The 26,615-nt window shown below is 41.5% G+C and overlaps 1 protein-coding gene across 6 annotated transcripts in view; it reads right to left on the bottom strand.

Moving 5' to 3' along the window:
• Window positions 1-3,193: 3,193 nt before the first annotated feature.
• BACH2 (BACH transcriptional regulator 2) overlaps window positions 3,194-26,615 on the bottom strand; it is a 306,097-nt gene continuing 282,675 nt past the window's right edge. For all 6 annotated transcript variants that reach the window (XM_074990881.1, XM_074990876.1, XM_074990875.1 and 3 more), the window contains 2 exons: window positions 13,286-13,492; window positions 3,194-10,337 (listed from right to left, as the gene is read on the bottom strand). In XM_074990881.1, coding sequence (XP_074846982.1) covers window positions 9,861-10,337; window positions 13,286-13,492 — 684 coding nt within the window. In that variant the 3' untranslated portion in view covers window positions 3,194-9,860. The remainder of the gene's footprint in view (window positions 10,338-13,285; window positions 13,493-26,615) is intronic.

Here is a 26,615-nt window from a genome sequence, read left to right as displayed (position 1 = left end):
CAGGCTCAGAATGGGAAAATTGTAAGCTAATAAGAAATTAATGGGCAGGTATCTCCTGTCTCAGAAATGTGCATATTAACACAGATCTGGCTAATTTTTAGAAACCGGACCTCTCCTGAGTGTGTATCTTTGTTCATTCATCTCCAGCAAAGCTACAAAATATTGTGTATTAATTTGCTTGTATGTTTCTAGCACCAGAGCTGCAGGATTGGGCCCCACTAATTTCAAAGGAATTACTTCGGTGATTAACTTGGCTTTTTATATATAAATACAATAGGGGCTTTTTTGTCACAACTGCATAATGCAATGTAACCAGTGCTTTCTATGGGCCAGTACTCAGTACTGGCACCTTGGTAGCCCCAGCTGCAGGGGCGGGGCAGTGAGCTAGCTGTTTATTTAAACAAACAAACAAACAAAAAAGCACTGAATGTAAATGTAGTAAAATTTAAAGAGCTTTTTTTTTAAATATTCCAACTATAATTTGATGGAACCTGGGTTAATGATTGTGGTTTAACAAAGCAAAGCCCTCTGTCTCCTTGAAGACTGTTCTCACTCTCTCTCTCATTATCTTTCAGAGCATGCTCCTAGAACTATCATCTATCATGAAAAAATAATGCCACTCCAGGGACAAAACACACACCAAGGAATTGTGTACGAACCATTCCTCAGTGGGAAGCGAAAAAAAAAAAAAGCAGCCTCTCCGTTTTTTGCTGAAGCTAAAATACACGATGCAGTTCATGGAAGAAAGCCCCTGCTTTATACACCACTAAGTTTTGTGCCAGCACATGTAGAGCTATGTAACAACTCCCATTTGTGGGCTGATAACCTGCTTAAAAACTTTAAGATTTTGCTCACATACACCAAACAGCAGCTGCTTTGTGTGTGCAGTTATTGCAGAAATAGCCTCGTATCCTTGGAGAACATTTGGGAGGCACAACTTATTGTTTAGGCTTGTAGTGTTTTTATCTAAAAGATGGAAGATCTATATTTTCAAAGAACTGGTAAGCCCTAAGACATCTGCAAAGAACGGCTAAATAGATATGAAAGCCTTCTGAATGAGACTGTTATAGCCCCAGCCCCAGCACCTACCAGCTAGTGAAAAGAAAAGATGAGAGTAAGACACCAAGCAGTTCTCCTGCTTTAACAAAAATCAGAATCCATGCTACTGCTCCCCTCCTGGGGTAAAGCGAAGCGCCCGGTCTTTTAAGGATTAATTGCCACTCTGACACTGTCTCCTCATTGCCAACACCCTCAGTTGAAAACAGTACAAAACATCACATTGGCTAATTACTTTTTCCATGCGAAGCTTATGAATTCTTCTTCAGCTTGCGGAATGAGAGATACTTAAAAACATCCACCCAGGATGATAAAAATTACATTTTTCATTCCATCAGTTCCTACTGTAACTGTAAATGAGGAAAACAACCACACCAGTTTGACAGGAAATAGCTGCTTTAGATGATTGGAATTCTAACATGTGCATGACCCAAGACAATCACTCTTCCAGCCTATGGATCTTAAAAATAATGCACTCTCAACAAGTCTATCCATGTGACTGTCCCTGATCATGTGGTCACCAGCTCCTCCTGGTCATTATTCATCGACACTCTTGTCTTTTCTTTGTTATCAATGCTTCATTTGTTCCAGTGGAGAATCATGTTTTTAGGCAAGTTAGTTGGCTGGTATCATGCAAAGTCTCTGTGGTTCTGACAGCTGCACCCCCTCACCCCGAAAAAGCACCAAGTGTAAAAAGAGATTAATTGATCACTGAGGTTGCATAGTGGTTTTATTCTGATTTTAATGACTTCCATCCACATTCCTCAAGGATGGGTCATTGCCTCAGTTACACACTGTTTGGTTAAGCTATTGCTTGTTGTTTTGTTTCTTTTTTTTAAGTGAAAAATGAAACTGAAAACTCTGTCCATTAAAGAAGGTGCTGAGACTTCATACAGATGGATAAACAAAGGTTGACTGCAGACCAGGAATACGTGCTGTCTGGAGATAGAAACGATGGAGTATCGTCTGACAAACTTGAGCCAAAAGAGGCTTTCGCTGATGTGCGTTCCAGCTAGGCTCTGGAGCATTGTCTTAGTATTAGCACTCTTTTTCTGTGAAGGAGAGGGGCTGATTTTATTTAAGATAACACAACTGTTTAAAAAAAAATCACAGGCCTGGTTTCTACAGAAGCAAGTGAGTGCAAGTTCCATCTCCAGGAGCAGCTGCACTGGCAGAGGCATTTACCTCACACCAGGGAGTCTGTGGTGTACTTTATTGTCTTTTAAAAAAAAAAAAAAAAAAGGCAAAAAGGCTTTATACGAGCCCTCCTGCAACAGAGGCGTCCTTGGAAGTGGGCTGAATTAGCGTGCATTTCCTAGCGGACCTGGCTAAGTCACACCCACTTGGGCCACGATTCAGCAAAGCACTGAGCTTCTTCTTCAGTCAAACTGAGAGAGGGCCTTTACAGGTTGTCCTGATCAGGCCCAGGCTCCCTGATTAATTCAGAATTGCAGGCAGTTCACAGTGTGGTCTGCTGCCCCTGGCAATCTTAATGTCATAGGGGGCTTGCAGCCTGCAGACTTTAAAAATAACTACAGTAAACTTCCTTGTCTGAGTTACCACAACCTTAACACTATTATAGCAATATAATTTACTTGCGTTTGTTTACACTCTTTTTTTTGCATTCCTCTCTGCTCAAACAATCCTAACAAGTCTCGTTTCCAGTTTTTTACTCATTAGGAGAATGCTGTACTGTTTGGGTTGCAAATGCCACAGGGATTTTTTTGGTTTTTTTTTTTTTGCTGCTTTGTTCTGGGTTGAAAGTTTGGCTTTGTTTTGTATTTCCACAGAAACATTTCTGTACTGTTCTAGGCTTTATTTAAAAACTATTACAGTGCCTAAAATGAAGGAAAAATGAAGGATAAGCAGAACTAGCTTGAATCAGTATTACGGGGATATAGTTATGTGAGTTGCTCTGTATGCTACAAACAGACCTCTGGCAGTCCTGCAAGGCACCTACCTGTGGCACAGATAACTAGTCATGCTGTGTTGGGCCTAAATGAGCAACGGTTTTGGTATGTGGTCAGAGATTAACCAACTGTGTTCCGTACATCCTCCAGAAACTAGGCTATTACTCTTGCATTAATAAATATGATAATTTCAGAGGCAAGAAAAATTGTTATACACTACATAATGATATGTCTTTATTTCATCAACAGAAATGGTGTCTAGACAAAATTCAGTTAACACTAGCAATTCAAATGAATGGAAAGGTTTTTTTTGTTTTGCACAATACTGTATTTACAATGAGTAAATGAAGTTTTAAATTCATTAGTTCATAACAATGCTTTTTTTTCAAAAAGGTAAAAATTTTTAGTAACAGAGAATAAGCATCAACAGCCATCTCATTTATACAATAGAAATCACAAGAAACCACAGTCACCTAGAAAAAAATAATAAAGACAAGCTTAAGAACTAGTACAATAAAATGATGCATTGAATTAAGTTACATTAATCGCATAGAATCTGTGTAAAAAGTATGTAGAAAAACACCTGATGTAACCTGTTACAGTCATTGACCAGTTATGAGAGGTACAGAGGATTATACAGGTAGATATGTGTGAAAACTGTCCATATACTGTTTGACCTGTGGAGGAAGAGAAGAGGGGTTGTACCCCTTGCATACACTGATAAAACCCTGTTTTGAATATGGCCTCTGAAATCTGTAAGGCATATATTAGAGGTGCACTTGTATCCAACTGGTTCTGGAACAAACTTTAAGGGAAATTCCACCCTTGAAATCAAAAGGAAATGCTTGAAATTAATAAATTACAAGCATCAAAGGTCACCAAAGTGTTTAGTATAATTACTGCTAGTTTGAAGGATCTAGATACTTCTGGTCAGAGCATGAGTAGCAAATACAGTATCTACACATGAATAATTCTATCAAGTATACTACAAATGCAAGATAACATTGTTTCAGTGAAATGCAGAGTTCTAAGTATGATGGGTCCAAGACAGAACAACAATCCAGAAAATGAAATTACTCCCCCATCACACCATAAACTTTAGAGTTGTTGGCTTGGCCCCTACTGGACACTCCCAAAGGTCAGATGATACTGCGATCCAGTTTGGTTTGGAGCCATCTCCAGTTCTAAGAAACCAACAAAATCAAATACTGACAAATTCTGTTACATTCACTTTCTCTGAGTCATTTCCTGCATGCCCGTAATCAACCCAAACACACTGCATGTGTGTTTTTAATTGTGTGGGCAGATTACACGTACATAAAGGGCTATTTCATGTAAATTTAACAAAAATTGGAATAATAATGAGATTTACCCATTTTTCCCATGGTTTGATTTGGCTAATTAGGATGTCACAGTTTAAAAAATAGTATTTAAAGGATTCCTCACTGCCAGAAAAGGGATTTTATTTGCCCAAAGGCAGCGTCATATATGTATTACAGTAAAAAAAAAAAAAAAAAAAAAGTATCATTAGTTTTAATCTGACATAAATGCCACCTGTCTTGGTGGAGAGTAGGAAAATACTGTATACTTTGTCATTGCAAATAATGCCATTACACTTTCTACACTAGAGTAATTTATTATTCTATAGCCCACCAACGATGGATTATTTTTTACAGAAAGAGACATTTTTTGAATGCACATGTACATGCATATATATTGCATTTTGCAGCATCAACTCAGATGCCTCGTCATGAAATATTCCAAGCAGTATTCTAAATCTACAAATATGTATTACAAAGAGGTGAAAACACACACACACACACACACACACACACACACACACACTCACAGAGAATACATATGAATCTAAATTTTGGATTACCTTGGGACAGACAAACTACAATACAACCTTCATGGGCAGAGAACACACACATATATGTTGTAGAAGGCAAGAAAATATTAATTTTTTATGTTAATCTTTCTAGTTACAACTTATTTCAGGGGAAAATAAGGAATTCCATGCTCAGCGGATCCTCTTGGCTACCTCAACCCCATTGCTCTTACTGAACCTTCTGTAGACAGAACCTAATATATACATTACAAATAATGCAAAAATGTAGACTACAGAACCTACTGACAAACCATCACAAAATGTATTTCAGATTGTTGGAGATGAAATGATTTCTTCTCATTTAAATCCAGGAACTCAGGGAGGACTTGAAGTGGATTGGAATGCAAGCTTGTGTAGGTCTGACTAATATTTCCTATGCTTTATAGTACAATACACTACAGTTCTATTCTTCAATCCCAGACTTACTTATATTTTAACATAAACAGCAATGGAATATAGGACACCAGAGAGGATGTGAGTTTGCTTTTGGAAATACAGTGTTTTCATCATCTTTTCCTTAAAGGGTCATATGTTCTCTTATAGCATTATGCCAACTCTAGCACACAGGTTTTGTTCTCTTTAATTGGAAATCATAGGGTTAAATATTAAAAAAACATCTATACAAATATGCATTTCTATTTAAGCTGTTTAAAAGAAAGACTTGACAGTGCGGAAGTTAGGAATAACAACCATATTATCAGCATTAATAATTTCTTTAGCAGCCGGTTATTCTGTTTGACAAAGTTACTTTTATCTAGTTCCCACTCTCCCTTTTGAAGAGAGATAGCAGTTGGCATACTAATCACTGTGGTTTGCCTTTACACCACCACATTTTTTACTTCCTTGGGGGAAAGATATAAGGATTATATCCAAAAATATAGTGCATCTTAAAAGCAGCATATATCTTTAGAAAGACATATAATAAATTACACATACAATATATAAAATAATAGTTTCATACTGCAGCATCAAACTCTGACGCCTGAGTCATCGTGTGGTAGGAAGTCTGTAATATAAATATTGGGATGTCCTGATAATGTGGCTGATTTTTTTATGCTACTTCTTTGTTCCAGAATCAGCTTTTAATGAGCTTTAATTACTTCCAAGGCACCTCCAGATAACGCAGAGAAACAATACAATATATAGTGTAGTACTCATTTGACACACGTATAATAAGCCTAAGTGAAATGAGGTTTTCTGGCAATACAAGTATAGCAAAGGTAAATAAAAAGGAGAACTAGATGTAGACTGGACAAAGTTAGACGTTCAAGAATTCACACTCATCCTATACTGGTGCAGCATTGAATATGGCAAACCAGCCCTATCTAGCACAAATTTTCAAAGCAATACATTGGAGACCAGAAACTGCAGCTTTCTTTATGAATAACTGCATGACCCTTATTTAAAAAGGTTGTCTTTTGTCCTTTAAACCTCTCAATTGGCTAAATATTATCATTTACTTTTTTTGTTTAAATTGCATTTTTGGTCAACTGTTTTAATATCTCTCTACAGACTGTTTATTTCAACCCGTGTCCAGCTCTGAAGCTAATTCTCCTAGATGTTTTCCTTTAAAGTTAACCCAATAACAGTTTTGGGAGCCTCATGGTTCAGAATCTCAAAAAACATACATGTGTAAATATAGATCAAAGAAGCAATGACAAACCAGTCACTTTTAATGGCAAAGAACGAAATCAAACATCATGGAGAGAGAGAAAGAGACACTGACTTTTCTGAGCAGTGGTTTTAAATATCAGTTCCCATGAAAAAGAAAATCAGGAGGCCTGGCACCAGAGCGAGCCAGGTCGATCCTGAGAGCTGCAGCATATGTTCTATGGGTGGCTTTTTTTTGTTTGTTTTTAACCGTTGGAATGAGGTCAAAAGTACCAGTTGCACATGAGTCATTTACAGGACAAATCTTCATGTCAGGAAGCTAGTTCAAAACTTGGTTTTAGACTCATAAAACATTGTATCTTTCTATACAGGAGGTCACTTACAAATAAAATAAAAGGCAACAGAAACATCTTTAAAATACTGTCAGTCGACAAAAACCAGCTATGATGCTATAATGTGATTCACATTTTGTTTTAAACTCTAGCTTTCACTATGGCCTCACAGAAAAAAGACTTATCTACAAAACACGGAGCTGCTCTGCAACCTCAACGAATTCAAAGGAAAATCTAATTCCCCTGAAAAAGCTTCTAGCACAGTTTCCTGTACAAAATGGCTGGGAGTGGTGGGAAGGGTTCCAAATACATTTAGATCTCTATCTTCTAAAAGAAAGGATGACTTTGCCCCCTTCTTCAATGGTGTGAATTAGGAACTTGTGGCCTTTGGAGAGCTCTGAACATTTAAAAATAAGGATTTTGCACAGAAACGATTAATATTTAAACATAAATTATGATTTTTAAAAAAATCACATATTCTACATTATATGCTAATTTCTTTGTACATGCAGAGAAAACATTTTCAACAAACATGGCACATGCTATATGCCCCTCCTCCTCCGTAGCTAGGCTACCGTTGTGTGGGAGAGGAGAGCAGAAGCTAGACTGGCAAGCCCGTTACGGTCCATGAGCACAATCTCAAAACACAAAAATAGAAGAAAGAGGGAGCTGATGCCTCCTCCAGGAAAAAGATGCGGAGTGACTGAGTGCCTCCAAAGAGCACCAGGACACACCTCTAGTGTAAACATTATCACAATAAAACCTATTGTCACTTAGTGCTTGTGAAAAGCTGCTTCTCAAACAGGTGAGCCCAGCTGGTCAATTTTGCAACAAGAATGAACAATGTCAACCTGTAGAACACAAATGGTGTTGTCCAGGTTAAAGCCTCAGTACTAGCCACACACCCTGGCACAGACAGGGCAAAGAACCACAAAATAAAATTCAATACACTTATAATAATACTAATACTGATACTACAACTACTACTACTACTACTACTACGACTACTACTTAATAATAAAAATGTTAGAATGATGTTCTTCTGTCTATGCTGTACATAGATGTTATGTTTGGAAAACTGTTGTCCTATGCTATCACAGCATGATCCATTCATCACTTGTCTCACACCTGATCACTTGAGATACAGATTCAATAGTTACAATTAAGTCAATTTTCTGAGCAGTCTCCTTTGAGACAGCATTCTTTTGGAAGCTGACTCATTCAGATGGCAATGCTATAGAATAAGAGGATTCTATAATGCAACACTTCAAAGAGTAAGCAACCAAATCAGCAACGTTAGGGGATACAGCATTCACTTGACTTGTGATGAGGAGGGTCTTTGCCCACGAAAGCTTATGCTCCAAAATATCTGTTAGTCTATAAGGTGCCACAGGACTTCTTGTTGTTTTTGACGATATAGACTAACACAGCTACCTCTCTGATGCTTGTCATTTGACTTCTGTAAGCAAACGTCTACAAGTCTCCCTTTTGGGCATGATCTTCCAAGTCTTCCTTACAGTCAGATGATTTCAATAGGCCTGATTCTGATCTCACACTGGCAAGAATCATGAGCAAGTTCACTGCAATAAATGGAGGAACACCTGTGTAAAAGTGGTGGGTGCTTAAAATCAAGGCCAAGGGGACTATATCAGTGGTTCTCAACCTGTGGCCTGCTTGCAGGCCAATCAGCACACAGCTGTGGCTCATGTGACATCGTCAAAGCCATATAGGTAATATATATATATATTGCGTGCCCATGTAACATATTGAGAGTTACATACATACCTCAATGATAAACAGATTGAGAACCACTGAATGCACTGGTAGGCACTACTTGCCTGGGAAGGAGTGCAAATTTGGAATTTCATCCAAAATTCATTTAAATTGATGAGTGTGTTTCCATTTACTTCAATGCACTTTGAGGACTTTGGACCCCATTTAGGAACATGTGCTTGACTGACCCACTTTTTATATTTAATTAAAGAGCAAAATATATCCTACTACACAGGAGTCCAAAAGTATCACTAACAGCATTTAAACTATGTTGGGGAAAGAGAAGAAATATAAAAAATATTCAAACTGATTTTCTTTTTACATATTATATGGTGAATTCAGCATTTGGCAAGATTGTTCTTCCTACATAATCATCTCCTGAGTGTTTTTTTTTCTATTAGCTAAAACTTTATAATTTTTTCAACTATAAAGCAAAGAATACAATATACTCAAGTTATACTGAAGTCATAACTTCATTATGTAAAGAGGTTTGACCAGAAACTCAGTGCAAGTGGCAAAGTTGACCATTACTGTACAGTATCTGCAAGAAAATAAAATAAATCCACATTGCTCAAATGGCACAAAATGGCTGTGCCCCAAACAAAAACCTGTCTATAATAAAAAATCTCAGATAAGCTTCCAACATCAAAATTGTATAAATAAGTACAAACTAAATGATATTGCTGAACTGTGAACCAAGAAAAAAAATCTTGTAACAAGTTACCGAACTAGTTCTAGCATCAAAGACAAAAAGGAATGTTGGAACTTGTTTATACAATATAAATGAAAGTTTCCAGTTGTAGAATGAGAAAGAGTTGAGGCATGCAGGGACTTTTGCATATGGATATATATATTTTTATATATATATATATATATATTATATATAATATGTACAGTTTAGCTATAAAACTTTGATGTGTAAAGAAGCTGTCTTCAATGAAAAATTGAACATTCAGAGGAAATTCCTGAGTTAGGGTTTTGTGACATGGGCCACTGAGAAAAAAGCTGCAGTTGGGTCCTCAGAGGTGTTATGTCCATCCCTGTTAAGAATGAAATTAACATACAAAAACAGACAGTGTCGCCACTGTTTAGTTCCCTGCCTGAGCAAGGGATAGCACCATTGTGAAGATAACTCCTGCTTGTAGAGAGGAGGGAATACTTAAAAACAGTATTGCTGCTAAGACCACTGTAGTGTGCACCAAATATGTTCTTCTAGACAACAAATGAATACTGTCACTGGCTGACTGAAGAACACCTGACCAGGTGTAATGTAAGGTTACAAAGTCACTAGGTGTAATCTTTCTTAGGCTGCTCATCTGTTGTACATTTATCAGTCATTTCCTGACAGAAGTCTACAGTCACTGTTTGGCTACTCTGCTCTAGAGGGAGCTCTCTTTCTGAGTAAGTACCTTGCTCAGCTCCATCAAGCCCTTCAGCTGTACAATTTTCTGAGACGTTGTTAGGTAGCCAGCGGGCCCCTACCTGCACTGAGTCTTGCTCTGAGCAGCACTGCATGCCTTCCGCAACACATTGGGATGTCACTAGGTTTTGCTCTATTCCAGGTGGTGAAGGGTTGATATTGGCGGCTGTTGGTAGATCCATAGGCCTGAGAACAGGGAAATATCGATGCAGGGCTTGGATCTGTTCAGGACTCTGCATATCCCTACACACTTCTTGGGAAAGACATGAGAAGTTATCTAACAATTCTCCCATACATGCTTTCAGCTGGTTCCTTTCAGACAGTAACTTCTCTTTCTCACACACCTGAAAAAGAAAAAAAGCATCTTAGTTTTATAAAAGGCTGCCTTCCTACTGCAGCTAAGGCTCTATGCCAGTTTTATGTGTGGCTTTATCCACTGTGTAAAATTACAGACAACATTCTGATCTTGTCTGACACAGGATAAGTCACAGACATGTGCAATGCTTTTCCTTCACCTGTTCTGCATGGACTTGTGCTTTCACGCTACCAGCTGCAAGATGTTTGTTTTCTGCTAATTCCTGGAAGACAGCTGTTTTCCTCAGTCATACTATGGCTATGATACAGGCTTCTGGAAGAAAACTATTGTCTATGGGAGAAACTCACCTTCTTAAAAAAAATAAATTAGAGAAACTGGGTTCTAAGAAGATGCAGTAAGGAAGGGTTGGGGAAATAAAATTCACCCTAAAACCCATGGTCAGTTTGTGTATTCTGTCTGCAGTTTATATTTCAGGCTATAAATAAGTACAGCCTTTCTGCACAAGCTGGATGGGTTGTGGGGACCACAGACTCTAATGGAAAAGTGATCCTTTAGTTCTTGCAAGAGTTTGCTCCTTTTGTGGCCTTCTGTTCCTGCCTGCGTGCAGCTGGCATGTGCAACTCCCATGGAGAATGTAGTGAACAGGGTGCTTTCTTGCGCAAATATTTTAAGTGAGTCTTATGTGATGCAGAAGATCTCATGCTGCCTTCATGTACCACAAGCTAATTTCATATTGTGTTACATTAAACAAGCAATTCTTCTGTATTAGCCATTAGGAGCTAATGAACTGTCATCACACTTGAACTCTGCATTATTTACCTAAGATCTCTCCTTTTACATTGGTACCAATCATTATCATATTGGAACATGTCCCACAAGTAAAACACCAGTGAGATCTCTCTTCTCTTCTTTCTGGCAAGGACAGGTTTGCAGGTTTAGGGTATTTTTTTTTAATTTAAATAGGAAAATATTAAGGTATAAGCAAAAATAAAGATAGTTGGGTTTTATAATTTGCTCTGAATGCAGCAAAATTAGTGGTCCCTGTTCTTTTGCTGGCAGCAAGCTGAAGAGGCTCAGATGAAAACTGTCTCCTTTCCTCACAAGTCTTTTCTCATTAGACAACAGATTCGTTTTTCCAGTGGAATGCAGCTCTTCTGGGCAGCTGTAATTGTGACTAGAGAGACAGCTGCAAGTTGCCAGGACCAGTGTCATGCCAAGCTATGAAAATCAGGATAAAGCCTTGCATTGAACACTGTGTTCAATGGGAAGCCAAAGCAGAGAGCAGAGAAATCGTGGTGATACACTTCTGACAACTCCTGTTGCTGAGTAGCTAGACTGAGCGTGCAGGCACTTAGGCAGGCCAACACACACATTCTAAAGGAGACCAGAGAGTTTATTCTCAATGTAAAGTATTGTCAAAAAGCTACAAAAAGCTACAAAAATGTAAAGAAAAGGCCTGAAATGACACAACATTTTTAAAAAAAACCAAACAGATTTTTGAGCCAGAAGGGACTTTTATCATCATCTCATCTGACAGTCTCCATTGCACAGGTTGTTGAACTTCACCCAGTAATTCATGATATATATCAAAGTGTTCTTCGTCATTTAAAAAACGTGCATGCAAGAAAGTTAGCTGGAACATGACAATGGGTGTCAATTTGTTATGTCAGCTTCAGACCCATCATGGACTTGTGATGTTTCCACACAGCCATGAGAATGAAAGAGAGACAATGAGAACAGTTTACATGAAAAAACTCCACCTGCCAAAATATTGATAAATCCACCAAGAAAATATAAAAAACCCACATGCCCAAGTGTATCTTGAGATGAATAAATTATGTAAGAAAACATATGTGATGAGTGTGCAGACAAGGAAGAAGGCAAGCGGTCTCCAAGAGAAGCAGGCAATGTAATGAGCAGGGACCAGCATTTCACACGTTGCCTGTCCTTACGTTGCCAGTACAAAAGAGGTTGCTGACAGCAGAGGACAATTCTGGGTGGCTGCCCTGGGTTCCACACTTTGGGGGGTGCCCATGGAGCCCAGGGTGACCTGGGGGGTTACCAGGGATGGGGAGCTTGGGGCCAGCAGCAAGGGGTCAGGCCTGCCCCTGCAATCACTGCAGTGACTGGAGGTGCCAGAAGTGGAGTCATCCAGCCCCAGCTTGCTCTGCCCTGCCATTTCCCAGACAGCTTGCTCTGCTTTACTGCAGTGGCGTATAAGCAGAGTGCCTTTGCCCCAGCCTGCTCTGCTCACTGGAGTGATGTAGCTGGGACAGAACGGGCTGGGGCCAGGTCATTCTATTCCCTGCTGCCACAGCGAGTGGATGGGTGGGCCTGACCTCTGTTGCCAGCACCAGGACCCTGGGCAAGCCCCCAAGGCCACACGCATGGGGGAAATGATGCAAGGGAGGTGGAGGGGTTGGAGCTGCGGCAGGACTTGGGGAAAAGGGGGAAATGGAGGCAGTGTGGGGCTGGGGCTTTGAAATAAGGCTGCTGTGTAGACATACCCAGAGAAAGACAGACAGACAAAGTAAGAAAGATTTAAGTGTCTTATTCAAGGGCACAGAGAGGGTTGGCTTGAGGCAGAGGTATTTCAGATTTCCATCCCAGAGCTCAACATTTGAAATCAAGTATTACTGTGCAAATGTGTTGGTTTGTATTGAAATTAAGTAAAATGAAGAACATAGTCTTTCCTTCTCACTTTGAACAGCACTGCCTTGAGATTATCATAAGGTACATTGATTGACATAGCTAGTGACACGTACCCGCAAGCGTGAATCTGGGTGTAATGACTTTGGTTCAGAAACAACAAAACCCCATGCAGCTATTTGCCATTGTGAATAAAAGGCGGCTGGGTATTGACATTTCCTCACTGATCTTAAAGTAACTAAAACCAGCACTGGAACTGTTGTGAACATTTGTCCATGATTTAACCGACTGTCCGACTCTTGGGTTTAACTGAGCCACGTAACTCACCAATTTGCGGATTTCACATTCTAAGTTCTGAATACAATCCAGTTTCCTTTTACGGCAGCGCTGAGCTGCAATCCGGTTCTTACTGCGCCGGCGCACATCATGGATGAACTCTAACTGTTCTGAGGTTAACTTGTGCATCTTTATCATCATCTGGAAATCATTCCGTGGAAGATCTGTGATTTGATCTACAGGAAAAGGAAGCTTCACCTGGAACAAAAGAACAAACACCAGCCAATAAAGTTACAGTTTGCTCGGTTAATACAGTAGGAGCCAGGTTGTAAAACTCACTTAATTGTTTTCCCCCAAAACAAAGGGAGCAGCAAAAGTTTCATAATCGCTTTGATAACGAACACCCCATCAAAGCCAATAAAACAACCAATTCACCCATCTACCAAGGCTTAATGTTGCCCTGTGATTCATTTTGTAGGGGAAATAAATTCTTTGGGCCAGATTCGTAACTGTTGAAAACCATGTAGTTCCACTAAAATCAACACTGCTTTTTTTAGATTTACACCTGCTAAAAATCTGTCCCTATGAAACTCGTGCTTCAAAGGAACTCTCATAGACTCTCCTCCACAAACATGGAAGCTAATCCTCTCAAGTGGCAAATGCATTTTGGGAGCAGTTAATTGCTATTGATTTCAATGTGGGTAGAGCTTTCACAGGACTAGGTCCAATTTTGCATGAGGATTTTAACTGCAAATGAACTGTGGGACTAAGTCCTAGATTAGCTGCCATGTAAAAAATGCAATCTAAAAACATCAATGTGATCACAAGTTATACATAACAACAGCTAGGATTGATTTTACAAGCAGTCCAAATTAAATAGCACACCATGTCATTTGGAAAGGTCAGAGTAACTGACGAAAGACCAACCATTATACTTTCCTTACTAAAATAGGCAAAAATAAAAACCAACACATTTGCTAAAATTCCATTAATATGACTGGACAAACACACATTTACTAGATCAAATTTAAAACCTCAGTAATTGAAATGGAAACGTGTTCTAAGCTCTTGTAGCCCTGCTCTGATGCCACAGCTGAATAAAGACATACCAGCCATCTCTTTTGATTTCAGAAAGTCTATCTGTTCTCCTCCAGCTCTTGCTAAATACGCATTTAAGAAGAACAAGATGGGCTAGATCGCTTGATGATTACATACTCTGTTCACTTCCTCTGGAACACCTGGCACTGGCCACTGCAGGAAGATAGAATCTTGCGCTAGACAGGCCCTTGGTTTGACCCAATATGGTCAGTCTTATGGAAGTTAAAGCTGCGAACACTCATCTTTGAGACAGCTGATGTGTCTGTGCAAAGGAAAAAGTTGCTGGCTGGATTGAAACAAAAGCAATTTCTGGCACAAGGACTGTTTCACACATTTTGTGAGCAAATAAGAGTTACGTGCACAAAAGCCGAACAACAGTAAACTGGAGAGTTAGTTTCTTTTTTAGTGAGACAAGGTGGATGACATAATATCTTTTATTAGACGAACGTCTGTTGGTGAGGAAGACAAGCTTTCAAGATACACACCGCAGGACCTCAAGAGAGCTCTGTGTTTGCTCAAAAGCTTGTCCCTCTCTCACCAACAGAAGCTGGTCCAATCAAAGATATTACCTCACCCACCTTGTCGCTATAATATCCTGGGAATGACATGAACAACAAGAAGTCCTGTGGCACCTGATAGACTTATGCTTTTGTGGGCAAAGACCCACTTTGTCAGATGCATGAGTCAGATGCACGAAGTGGGTCTTTGCTTACGGAAGCTTATGCTCCAAAATATGTTAGTCTATAAGGTGCCACAGGACTTCTTGTTGTTCTTGAAGATACAGACTGACACAGCTACCTCTCTGATACTTGGGAACGACACGGTTTCTTTTTAGCGTCATACCTATATTGGCCAAAAGGTGGCAGTAAATATTAAAAAGTTTTATTGTGAATAGGAACAGAGAGGTAGCCTTGTTAGCCTGTACTCCAACAAAACAAAGCAGCAGAAATGTAGCACTTTAAAGACTAACAAAATGATTTATTCAGTGAATCCAAGTGGGTTTGTCCCACAAAACCTCATCACCGACTAAATCATTTTGTTAGTCTTTAAAGTACTACATTTCTGCTGCTTTGTTAAGTTTTATTGTGAGTATGCAATTCAACTCTTATTTGAAGAAACAGACTATTCTTAACAATTGGCTACCAGGAAAAATACATTTAGCTTCTCTAATTAACCAAAATATTCTGGTGAAAAGGCTCCTCTGATATTCAAACATACAACTGCCACCCTTAACCAGTGTCCTTTAAAAGTATGTGGGGAGGAAGAGCTCAAGTGCACAGGTAACTCTGAAATGAAAACACCTTTTCCCAGCTTGTTTAAATCCAGCAGTTTGCTAAGGACACATGCATAACAAAACATACTTTGGCGTTCATGACAATTTAATCTCTCTGCATCGGTAAACGCCCGCCATTTTCTCAGTTCTTTATTGTGGCTTACATTTCCATTCACTCTAATGTCATTGGTTTGTTTATCTCCAAGCCCAGCCACCTGAAACTTGACATAAACATTTACTGTATTCTTTCATGCATTTTTCATGAAATGAACTTCGCCTCCTGCCCCTGACAAACTATGGTTCAGATACTGCTTAATATTATAATGCCAAGTAGGTGCTGCCAGCACTTTATTTACACAGAAATGACCTCAGACATGGTGATTTGCACTACCTTGTTTGCAGACTACAACCTAGTGATATGAAGAATGTTTGATTTCCCTTTCATGCCCTTTGGACAGTAAGCATAAACTTAGGGACATGTGGTTTGCTCTTTGGATATAGCCAGTGCCTGAAAAAAAAAGTTCTGTGAATTCCTTTGGAAGACGCTGCAGTTTAAACAGGGAAAATAAAGATTTTCCAATCAAATTTTGACATAAAGAGTGAAAGCAAACTGTAAATTATTTTGCTCAAAACGTTGTTTAGGTGCAGACAGGAAATTTGCCTGCATTTCATGCCACAGGGAAAAGTTCACGTGGCAATACACTGGAATCTACTTATAAGCTTCAGGAAGAAGAGGGGCAAGAAGACAGGAAAATAGAAAAAAACAGATTAAAAAATGACAGACTGAATGTGCAAACCTGGACATAATGGGCCAAATGCTGCGCTCTCTGCCAGGAAAACTAGAGTGACTCCATTGACTTCAATAGGCAGAGTTACATGAGATTAAAAAAGTAAAAGGAAGACAGCAGAACAATATTAATTTCAGTCTCCTTCATGTCACATACTATTTTTAATGTAATGGCTCTTTCTTCACCCTCAAATAGTTATACTATTTCTCAGCTAAATAAGGCTTCTGTGGAATGGGTGCTGTGGGTAACTACAGTGGTATTATATGAAGTTAGCAATATTTTATGGTGGCTGGGGGCCAGATTCTCGACTGGTATAAACTGCAATGGGGCTCTGTTGATTTTCATTAGTTGAGGGTTTGGTTATGTGTCTCTAGCTATCTCTCAAAGGCAAGCAGCCTGTGGTACAAAACAAAACAAAGAGCTATTTCTGAAAGAGAAAAGGAAACTTTTTTGCAGTGTTCCCTGTGAGTTGTGCACTTTTGGGACCACTCAGGAGAGATGAGCAAACACAGTTAGCTTTTTTGTTTCTACTGGTGGCGCATGTTCGCACATGCCTCGGTTCCCATAAAAAACTTATTCTGCACAAGGATGGAAAAGATTTGAAAGAACATTGCTTTTCTTGAACTCAGCTTTTCAGAGAGTAAGGAATTTTCAAGCTGCAGCTTGCAATATTTCAAGTCAAAAACATCCACAGAAACCCCATTAATTCAGTGAGTTACTACAACAGAAGCTATACACCTTGGCTGCAGCGAGGTTACATTCCCCCTTTCAGAAACAGCTTTTCACCTCATATTTTTCAGGAAGAAAGGTGCTTTTGAAAGCAGGGTTTCCTTTTCAATGAACCCAGTCTACACTGCTTGTTTCTTTTCCTAAAAACAGCACTTCCGCGAACAGTGAGTGGCTGCCATTATGCAAGTGAGGCATGAGATATTTAAGCCAGCCCCTCATTTGCATTTCTGATTGGCGGCAATTGCATCCCCCTTCCAAAAGGGCAATGTTGTGCAGCTGCAGCCATTGACTATGGAGCTGTTAAGTATCTATCTGCAAAATTACATCTGCTGGATTTTTACATGAGAGCAGAGGTCTTGTTCTTCACCAAAGATACCTCATAAATATTGCCGGCTGTATCATTAAACATGCCAACTCAACCTGCTATCATTGCAATTCATATCTCCCCATAACCATGTGGCTGCTGTGTAAATGTCATTACATCTGATGGTTAAGCAATCTAGTAGTGACCGACATAGACACGGGCAGCCAGTGAATCGGCAAGTGAAAGGCGCATACTTAATCAATTCTTTCTTTCAATCGTCACTAGAAATGCCAGTTTGGCTACTGTGCTACTTACTACCGTACTGCTCAGGTACTGTACTAATCATTGCCTTTCTTCTGAATAAAGGGACAGAATCAAGGCCAGTACTACCTACATGAGAGATGTGAACATGAAATGACAGGAATTTTCCCTCTTCAGTGAATATCTTTAGCTTTTCACTTTTTATTCTAATTGAATTTCCACATCATCTTCCTTGAACTGCCAAATCACCTCACACAAATTACCAGCAAGTTGGCTGGACTTTCTTGATCCTAACTGCAGCAATAAAAAGCAACCGATGAAGCCCAGACAGGTAAGGTGTGTCACAAAATTGGGAACCCTAGACACTGACAGCACCTTCAAAAACAGACGCCAACAATCTTGCTCCTTTGGTGTCTGCTTTGTTTACAGAACTATGTAAAACCTGCCAGCTCGTTCTTTTTAAATTGAAAGCTACAAACCAGTGACAGACCTAAGGTTGGCCCTGACACAGTTTGCAGCTCCTGATGAGTACAACTGAAGGATGGATTGTATCCCACAAGTGACTTCTCATGTGTGTGTGTGTGTGTGTGTGTGATGTGTTACATCCTGAGCAAACAATCACTGTTATTTTTTACACTATTTTCCTAAAATGCATTTAGAAGAGAATTTTCAAGAGTGCTCTATATTGGCCCAGCTTGACTGCCATTGATGTTTTACTGTTAACTCCCCACAGGGGCAGCATTTAGACAACGATGGGGCTTTTGAACTCCTCTCTTCCCATACAGAAACACCATGTCATCTTTGCTTCTGTACACTGTGGTGAAAGCTTTCTGAAACCAAAACTGGGTATTCTGACCACACTCTCCCCATCTCCCGCAGCAGAAAACCACGAAAGGTCAAAGCCTAAAAAATGAAGAAGAAAAACCTGCTCACACAGGGGCCTCCTAGCCTATTGCAAACAGACTTGTCAAGCTGAAAAGCAAGGCAACAGTGGGATAAGCACATATAACAGTTTTGGAAGGGAAAGTGTAAGGATAATTAGTCTCACAGAGAGACTGTTCACTCTGCTTGGCCCCTTCGATGTACTCGTCTCTTTTTCCTTCACCAGCCGCAGTCTTGCTTGCACCTGGATCATGCCAGTCATTGTTATCACCCAGCCACTGCTGTACAGCCAACAGGTTTCTCGCTGGTCTGTCATTCCTCCCTCTGCAGCTACTGTCTTTCCAGTATTCATTATGTGGGAGCTTTGACAGTGGCCCAATTGTCCTGATCAGCTCATAGTCAGCACTGCTGCTCAAGCCTTGTGACTGTCAGGATATGAAGGTGGCAACTCTTTGGAGATCACAGATTATTTTTTTTTAATTAACAGGAAGCCCAGTATCATTCTGAGCTGAGTTTGATGCAACAAACACAAATACATTTTCATTGTCTAAATGCAGGTTATTTTATAGCAGGAAAAGGATACATAGGGATATGCATTTTAAGAAAGCAAAGCACAACTGGGGATATCGTTTCTACTCTGGACATGCTACTTTGTTCTTAAGGATTCATTATTTTCCATCCAATTTTTGTAGCTCTTTTAAGTAAGACTGTTGGAAATTGGTTGTGAAGCAAAACCACTTGTATACTTATCAGCGGTATTACATTCCAATGATTGACTTCCACTACTCCCCAGAGGCTGAGAGGAATGAATGAAGAGAACGATTTGTAGGAAATTGGCCATCACATTAAACGATATGCTAGTTTCATAAACTCCCAGCAGCTCAAAGGACTCTGATGCAGATAGTCTCTCTTTTCAGTTCCTATAGCAGTACTGCATTGTAACGGTTAATTCTGTTTGCGCCTGTTATTCCATCTACCAAAAGTAATTGAACACAAAAATCTCAGTAACCCAATCATACTCATGTGACTCCGTCCACAGAAAGAGACATGTAACACAGAGGCATTTCCTTCCCACCATACCAAATATTTTGTGAATTAACTGATTTTCCTGGTTATTAAGTGGTGATTATCTGAGGACACGTGCTTTTACATGGCCCACTTTCTCCAAGACAGCAGTCATTTGAAGGAATGAAGTACAGTTTGAACCTCTCTAGTCCGGCACTCTCTCCTCTGGCAACATCTGTAATCTGGGATGATTTCCATTAGGTGGATGACCACTTACCATGGGTATGGCCAAGTTTCCTGTGGTCCATGAAGTTTGTTTCCAGGCACCACTCCTGGCCCTCAGTGTTCTGTGCCGTTATTCAGCTGTAAATTTACTCCTAAATGTCTTCTAAGAGCCCAGGAAGCAGTGGAGTGCTGGTGATGTGCTAGGTAACATTGACCTCCTGTGGTCCATCAAATTCCCTTGTTTGGCACCAGCCAGGTCCCAAGGCTGCCACACTAGAGAGGTTCAACCTGTGGAAGACTCTTTTTCACCTGTTTCTCACGCTATCACTCTCCCAGGAAATGATGTTTCTGAGACATTACCGCACTTCTGGGCACTGATGACATACTGGGACCCAAATTAAGAATGACAGGGTCTAAAATCTAAGTGACCTCAGATACTTTGTCGGCTAACTGAGGGCCAGCATCATTCAGCCATATTTACACTGAGCAGTCCCACTGACAACAAGGCAACTAAAAATGGCAATCAACAGGAATACTCCAGGGGCAAGCTACTGCTCAGCATGAGAATGCACACTGAGTACGGCCTCTTAGGCCAGGTCTAGACTTAAGTGGAAGGTCAGATTAAGGTATGCAATACCAGCTACATTTATTATATAGCTGGAATCGACATACCTTAATTTGGGCTTCTGTGCTGTCTCCCCCAAGGGAGATTCCTTACTCCTAACAAGGGGCAGGAGTACTGGCACAGATGCAGCCACCCTGTTGGATCAATTTAACATGTCCCTACCAGGCGTGCTGCATTGAACTCTGGAAGATCGACCGTAGCAGTGTCAATCTTCCCAGAAGTGTAGTCATGGTCTTAGATACTAGGGATTAATTATACTCACTCAACTCAGGAAGTTTTTGGAGAATGTTGGGGATAACTTCTTGGTACAAGTGCTGAAGGAACTGACCAGGGGCCATGCACAACTTGACCTGTTGCTCCCAAACAGGGAAGAACTAGTAGAAGAAACAGAAGTGGGAGGGAACCTGGGCTGCAGTGCCAATGAGATCGTAGATTTCATGATCCGGACAAAAGTAAGAAGGGTGAGCAGTAACATACAGACCCTTGATTTCAGAAGAGCAGACTTTGACTCTCTAAGAGACCAGATGAGCAGGATCCCTTGGGAAAGGAATATGAAAGGGAAAAGAGTTGAAGAAAACTGGAAGTATTTTAAAGAAGCCTTACTGAAGGCACAGGAACAAACAATCCCACTGAGTAGTAAGAAATGCAAACATTGTAGGCAACCAGCTTGGCTTAACAAGGAAATTCTTTAGTCAGCTTAAATTCAAAAAGGATGCATACAAGAAATGGAAATGTGGACAGTTGACTAAGAAGGAGTATAAACTTACAGCTGGAGAATGCCGGGCAGTAATCAGGAAAGTGAAAGCACAATTGGAACTGCAGCTGGCAAGGGATGTGAAGAGTAACAAGAAGGGCTTCTACAGGCATATGAACAATAAACAGGTTATCAGAGAAGGTGTGGGGCCACTACTGGATGAGGGAGGTAACTTAGTGACAGATGATGCAGGAAAAGCTGAAGTACTCAATGCTTTTTTTGCCTCAGTCTTCACGGACAAAGTCAACTTCCCCGTGAGGGTCCCAGATGATGCAGTATGGGAAGGTGGAGGGCAGCCATCTGTGGGGAAGGAACAAGCTCTGAGATATTTAGAAAAACTAGATGTGCACAAGTCCATGGGTTTGGATTTAATGCACCCCAGGGTACTGAAGGAATTGGCAGAGGTCATTGCTGAACCTTTGGCCATGATCCTTGAAGACTCTTCGAGATCAGGGGAGATACCAGATGACTGGAAGAAGGCAAACATAGTGCCCATCTTTAAAAAAGGAAAGAAGGACAATCCAGGGAACTATAGACCCGTCAGCCTTACTTCAATCCCTGGGAAAATAATGGAGGGAATCCTCAAGGAATCCATTTTGAAGCACTTGGAAGAGGGGAAAGTGATCAAAAGTAGCCAACACGGATTCACCAGGGGCAAGTCCTGCCTGACCAGTCTGATTAGCTTCTATGACGAAGTAACAAGCTCTGTGGACATGGGGAAGTCAGTGGATGTGATATACCTTGACTTCAGCAAGGCTTCTGATACGGTCTCCCACAACATTCTTGTCCATAAGTTAAGGAAATATGGATTGGATCCTTGGACTATAAGATGGATAGAAAGCTGGCTTGATGGTTGGGCCCAACGGGTAGTGGTCAATGGCTCGATATCTGGATGGCGGTCTGTTTCAAGCAGAGTGCCGCAAGGCTCGGTTCTGGGGCCGGTCTTATTCAACATCTTTATTAATGACCTAGATAAGGGACTGGATTGCACCCTCAGCAAGTTTGCGGACGAAACAAAACTAGGGGGAGAGGTAGATATGTTGGAGGGTAGAGAGAGAATCCAGAGGGACCTGGATAAATTGGAGGACTGGGCCAAAATAAATCTGATGCAGTTCAATAAGGAGAAGTGTAGAATCCTGCACCTGGGGCGGAAGAATCCCAAACATTGTTACAGGCTGGGGACCGACTGGCTCAGCAGCAGTACGATGGAAAGGAACCTAGGGATTATGGTGGATGAAAGGCTGGATACGAGTAAACAGCGTGCCCTTGTAGCCAAGAAAGCCAACGGCATACTGGGGTGCATTAGGAGGAGCATTTTGAGCAGATCTAGGGAAGTAGTTATTCCTCTTTATTCGGCACTGGTGAGGCCACATCTGGAATATTGTGTCCAGTTTTGGGCCCCCCAGTATAAAAAGGATGTGGATTTGCTAGAGCAGGTTCAGCGAAGGGCAACAAAAATGATTAAGGGTCTGGAGCACAAGACCTATGAGGATAGGCTGAGGGATTTGGGCTTGTTTAGTTTACAGAAGAGAAGACTTAGAGGGGATTTAACAGCAGCCTTCAACTTCCCGAAGGGGAGCTCTAAAAAGGAGGGTGAGAAACTCTTCTCAGTGGTGTCAGATGGCAGAACAAGCAGTAATGGTCAGAAGTTAAAGGGGGAAAGGTGTAGGTTAGATATTTGGAAAAACTACTTCACCAGGCGGTTGGTGAAGCATTGGAATGCGTTGCCTAGAGAGGTGGTGGATTCTCCATCCCTTGAGGTTTTTACGTCCCAGCTGGACAAGGTCCTGCCTGGGATGACTTAGTAGGGGTTGATCCTGCGTGAAGCAGGGGGCTGGACTAGATGACCTCCTGAGGTCCCTTCCAGCCCTATGATTCTGTGAGCTATTTCACAGCTACCCTTTAGAATACAAACAAATGATAAATAATTCATCTTATGCTGCCTGGAGACTGAGGAAATAGAGACCAGGCTGCAAAGTATTAAAGATAGCAAAGGGCAAAAACCACATTTTCAAGGTTGGAGAAGGCTCCAATTAAAAGCCTAAGAAGAGGCAGCTGACAGCAGTGGTTACAATTCCAGAACATTACATGCGCTGCCCGCTGATCTCAATGGCAGCTGAGTTGCTAAACGTAGGCGTAATGAATGATTTGAAAACACACCCCACTCCCTCAGGTATTTTACACTGTTTGATTCCTTTACCAGCTAGTTTCCAGGGACATAGCTATTAGAGAGTATCTTGAGACGTCTATATTATAAAGACACTCTTGAAATGCGATTGCTTTGTATTTCTATCAGCTGTTCTATTGGAATAGCCTTCTCAAATTCTCTTTTCAATCAAAGATCTGACCTGGGACTCAGCGCTCAATCTATTTTCCCATCACCAGGCACTGTTTTATATGAGTTCAGAGAAGATCAAGCCCACTTCACGGAGTATTATTTTTCATCCGTACATTTCAAGGTGTTCTGCTATAGTAGACAAGAAGTAGACCAGTTTCTGTCTTGCACGTGAGACACACAGCGTTGACTTGCCCAGCACTACGTGGCAAGTCAGTGGCAGAGTCAGGAACAGAATCCAAGCATCTTAACATTCAGCCTGTGCAGAATGCAATAGCCCACCACTGCTCCTTGCAGCCAGAAGGATTCTGAAACCAGCTTCAGACCCCCATATGAATGTTGCCTGCCTTTTGCCCCCACCATCTGTGTGCATACAACATTCAGAAAACCCACAACCACTCCCCATCCTCCCCATTCAACTCCTTCAGACCCATGTCGGCTGCAGCATCTATACTCAATTAGCCAACAAGGACAACTAATTAGTCATTTAAAACAAACTAATAACAATGTCCACCTCCCATCCTCTTGACTACACCATGCTCTGCATTTGCCCTCACTGAGCAACACAATTAATCTGTGCTTTTGCTGTCTCCTCCTCCACCTCTCCCCTTGCTGTCCTGTTCTCCCCACAACTCCCGTTCTCGTAAATGTCACATTTAAGGCAGGGCTAGACTGTGATGTGGCCATGTAGGGCCATGAGGCCCCACCCACTCTTGCCTTGCTGCTTTAGGACTTGGACCTTAATCCAGTGCAATTCTGTGGATACCCTCCTGCCCCCAGGGTGCAAAGGGGCAAGAGAAGGAGGAACTCACATCACTGCTTTCCTCACAAAAGCTAAATGTACAGGGGGAAGTAAGATAGACACTTACAAAACTACTTCACTGCCATGAGTTGTGACTCCAAGTCATGACGTGTGCTGGGCCTGTTCAGCTGCACAACAACCCTTACTTAGATCCAATCATAAAAAACCCTCTCCAATGTCTTCCTTGTAAGCATCATACCTGGTTGTTTTGGGAAGCACCCACCACACATCAGGAGGAAGGTAAAAATAGCAATAAGTAGCAGCAATGGGCTGATGTTTTGAAAAAATTGAACCACTTTCCGCAAAAGGGGGGATAATAGATTTTTTTTGTGTCCCTCCCTTTCTCTTTTCATCCTTTTGGGCCTGAATTCAGTCAGATCTATCCCCGACTCTCAAAACTCCAGCTACCCAGGCAGTGAACTTATCAACTTTCTATGCAAGACCAACAGGTCTCAAGGGGACATTCTACTCTCCTGACCTGGGGCAGGAGATATGCAGTTCTGTACAAAAAAACTACTCCAGTACATTCACCTCAGTTCCCTAATGCAGTTCTGTAAACACACCCCTTCCCTGTACAGCTCCCAGGCCCTGTGCTACGCACTTCTTCCTACCAAGCTTAGGAATTTGCTCACTCCTAGTTCATGAACTGCCACCACAGCTTTTTTGCCTTCGTAAAATGACCCTTTTTCTCTCTCGCTGATGGAAGAACATTTGTCAGCATTGAGTGGAAACATAGCTTGTTTCTTGGTCCCCTATGCTTTCCCTGCTTCCCTCATTAGTTCCGGTAAAGTGAAGGATAACATTCCTTGACGTTTTATGCAACAGTCTGCTCAGTAATGAAGAAAGGAGGGTCCTAACCAGGATGTATAATTGAAATGATAAATCTGATGAAAGGCAAAGCCCACTTGGGCTACGTCTACACGTGAAGCCTACATCAAAGTAGCTTATTTCGACGTAGCAACATCGAAATAGGCTATTTCGATGAATAACGTCTACACGTCCTCCAGGGCTGGCAACGTCGATGTCCAACTTCGACGTTGCGCAGCAACACATCAAAATAGGCGCTGCGAGGGAACGTCTACACGCCAAAGTAGCACACATCGAAATAAGGGTGCCAGGCACAGCTGCAGACAGGGTCACAGGGCGGACTCAACAGCAAGCCACTCCCTTAAAGGGCCCCTCCCAGACACAGTTGCACTAAACAACACAAGATCCACAGAGCCGACAACTGGTTGCAGACCCTGTGCATGCAGCATGGATCCCCAGCTGCAGCAGCAGCAGCCAGAAGCCCTGGGCTAAGGGCTGCTGCCCACGGTGACCATAGAGCCCCGCAGGGGCTGGAGAGAGAGCGTCTCTCAACCCCTCAGCTGATGGCCGCCATGGCGGACCCCGCTATTTCGAAGTTGCGGGACGCGCAATGACTACACGGTCCCTACTTCGACGTTCAACGTCGAAGTAGGGCGCTATCCCCATCTCCTGATGAGGATAGCGACTTCGACATCTCGCCGCCTAACATCGAAGTTAACTTCGAAATAGCGCCCGACGCGTGTAGCCGTGACGGGAGCTATTTCGAAGTTAGTGCCGCTACTTCGAAGTAGCGTGCACTTGTAGACACGGCTTTGGTGCAAATACAGACAACACAGCTTAGAGCAGCGATGGACAATCTAGGCTAGTTAGTGGGCCTCATAAGTGGCTCTTCTTCATCTCAGTGTAACCAGGGTAGGGTATCGGAGTGGTAGCCGTGTTAGTCTGGATCTGTAACAGCAATGAAGGGTCCTGTGGCACCTTACAGACTAACAGAAAAGTTTTGAGCATGAGCTTTCGTGAGCACAGACTCACTTCATCAGATGCTGGTCTTGGAAATCTGCAGGGCCAGGTATAAATAAACCAGAGCTAGGGTGGGGATAACAAGGTTAGCTCAGTCACCAAGGGTGAGGCTTACTACCAGCAGTTGATCTGGAGGCGTGAACACCAAGGGAGGGGAAGCTGTTTTTGTATTTAGCCAGCCATTCACAGTCTTTGTTTAAGCCTGAGCTGAGGGCATCGAATTTGCAGATGAATTGTAGCTCAGCAATTTCTCTTTGGAGTCTGGTCCTGAAATTTCTTTGCCGTAGGATAGCTACTTTTAAGTCTGCTACTGTGTGGCCTGGGAGACTGAAGTGCTCTCCTATGGGTTTTTGTATATTGCCATTTCTGATATCTGATTTGTGTGCGTTTATTCTTTTTGCTGACTGTGCTTACCTACCTAGAAGTTGGAGGCTGTGTCGACTGAACCACAGAAACATTTTGATTAGCAGCTG

The sequence above is a fragment of the Carettochelys insculpta genome, chromosome 3, assembly GCF_033958435.1.
Source record: "Carettochelys insculpta isolate YL-2023 chromosome 3, ASM3395843v1, whole genome shotgun sequence".
Lineage (NCBI taxonomy): Eukaryota > Metazoa > Chordata > Testudines > Carettochelyidae > Carettochelys > Carettochelys insculpta.
The sequence above is the reverse complement of the archived record's forward strand: the minus strand, read 5'-3'. Positions and strand labels throughout refer to the sequence as shown.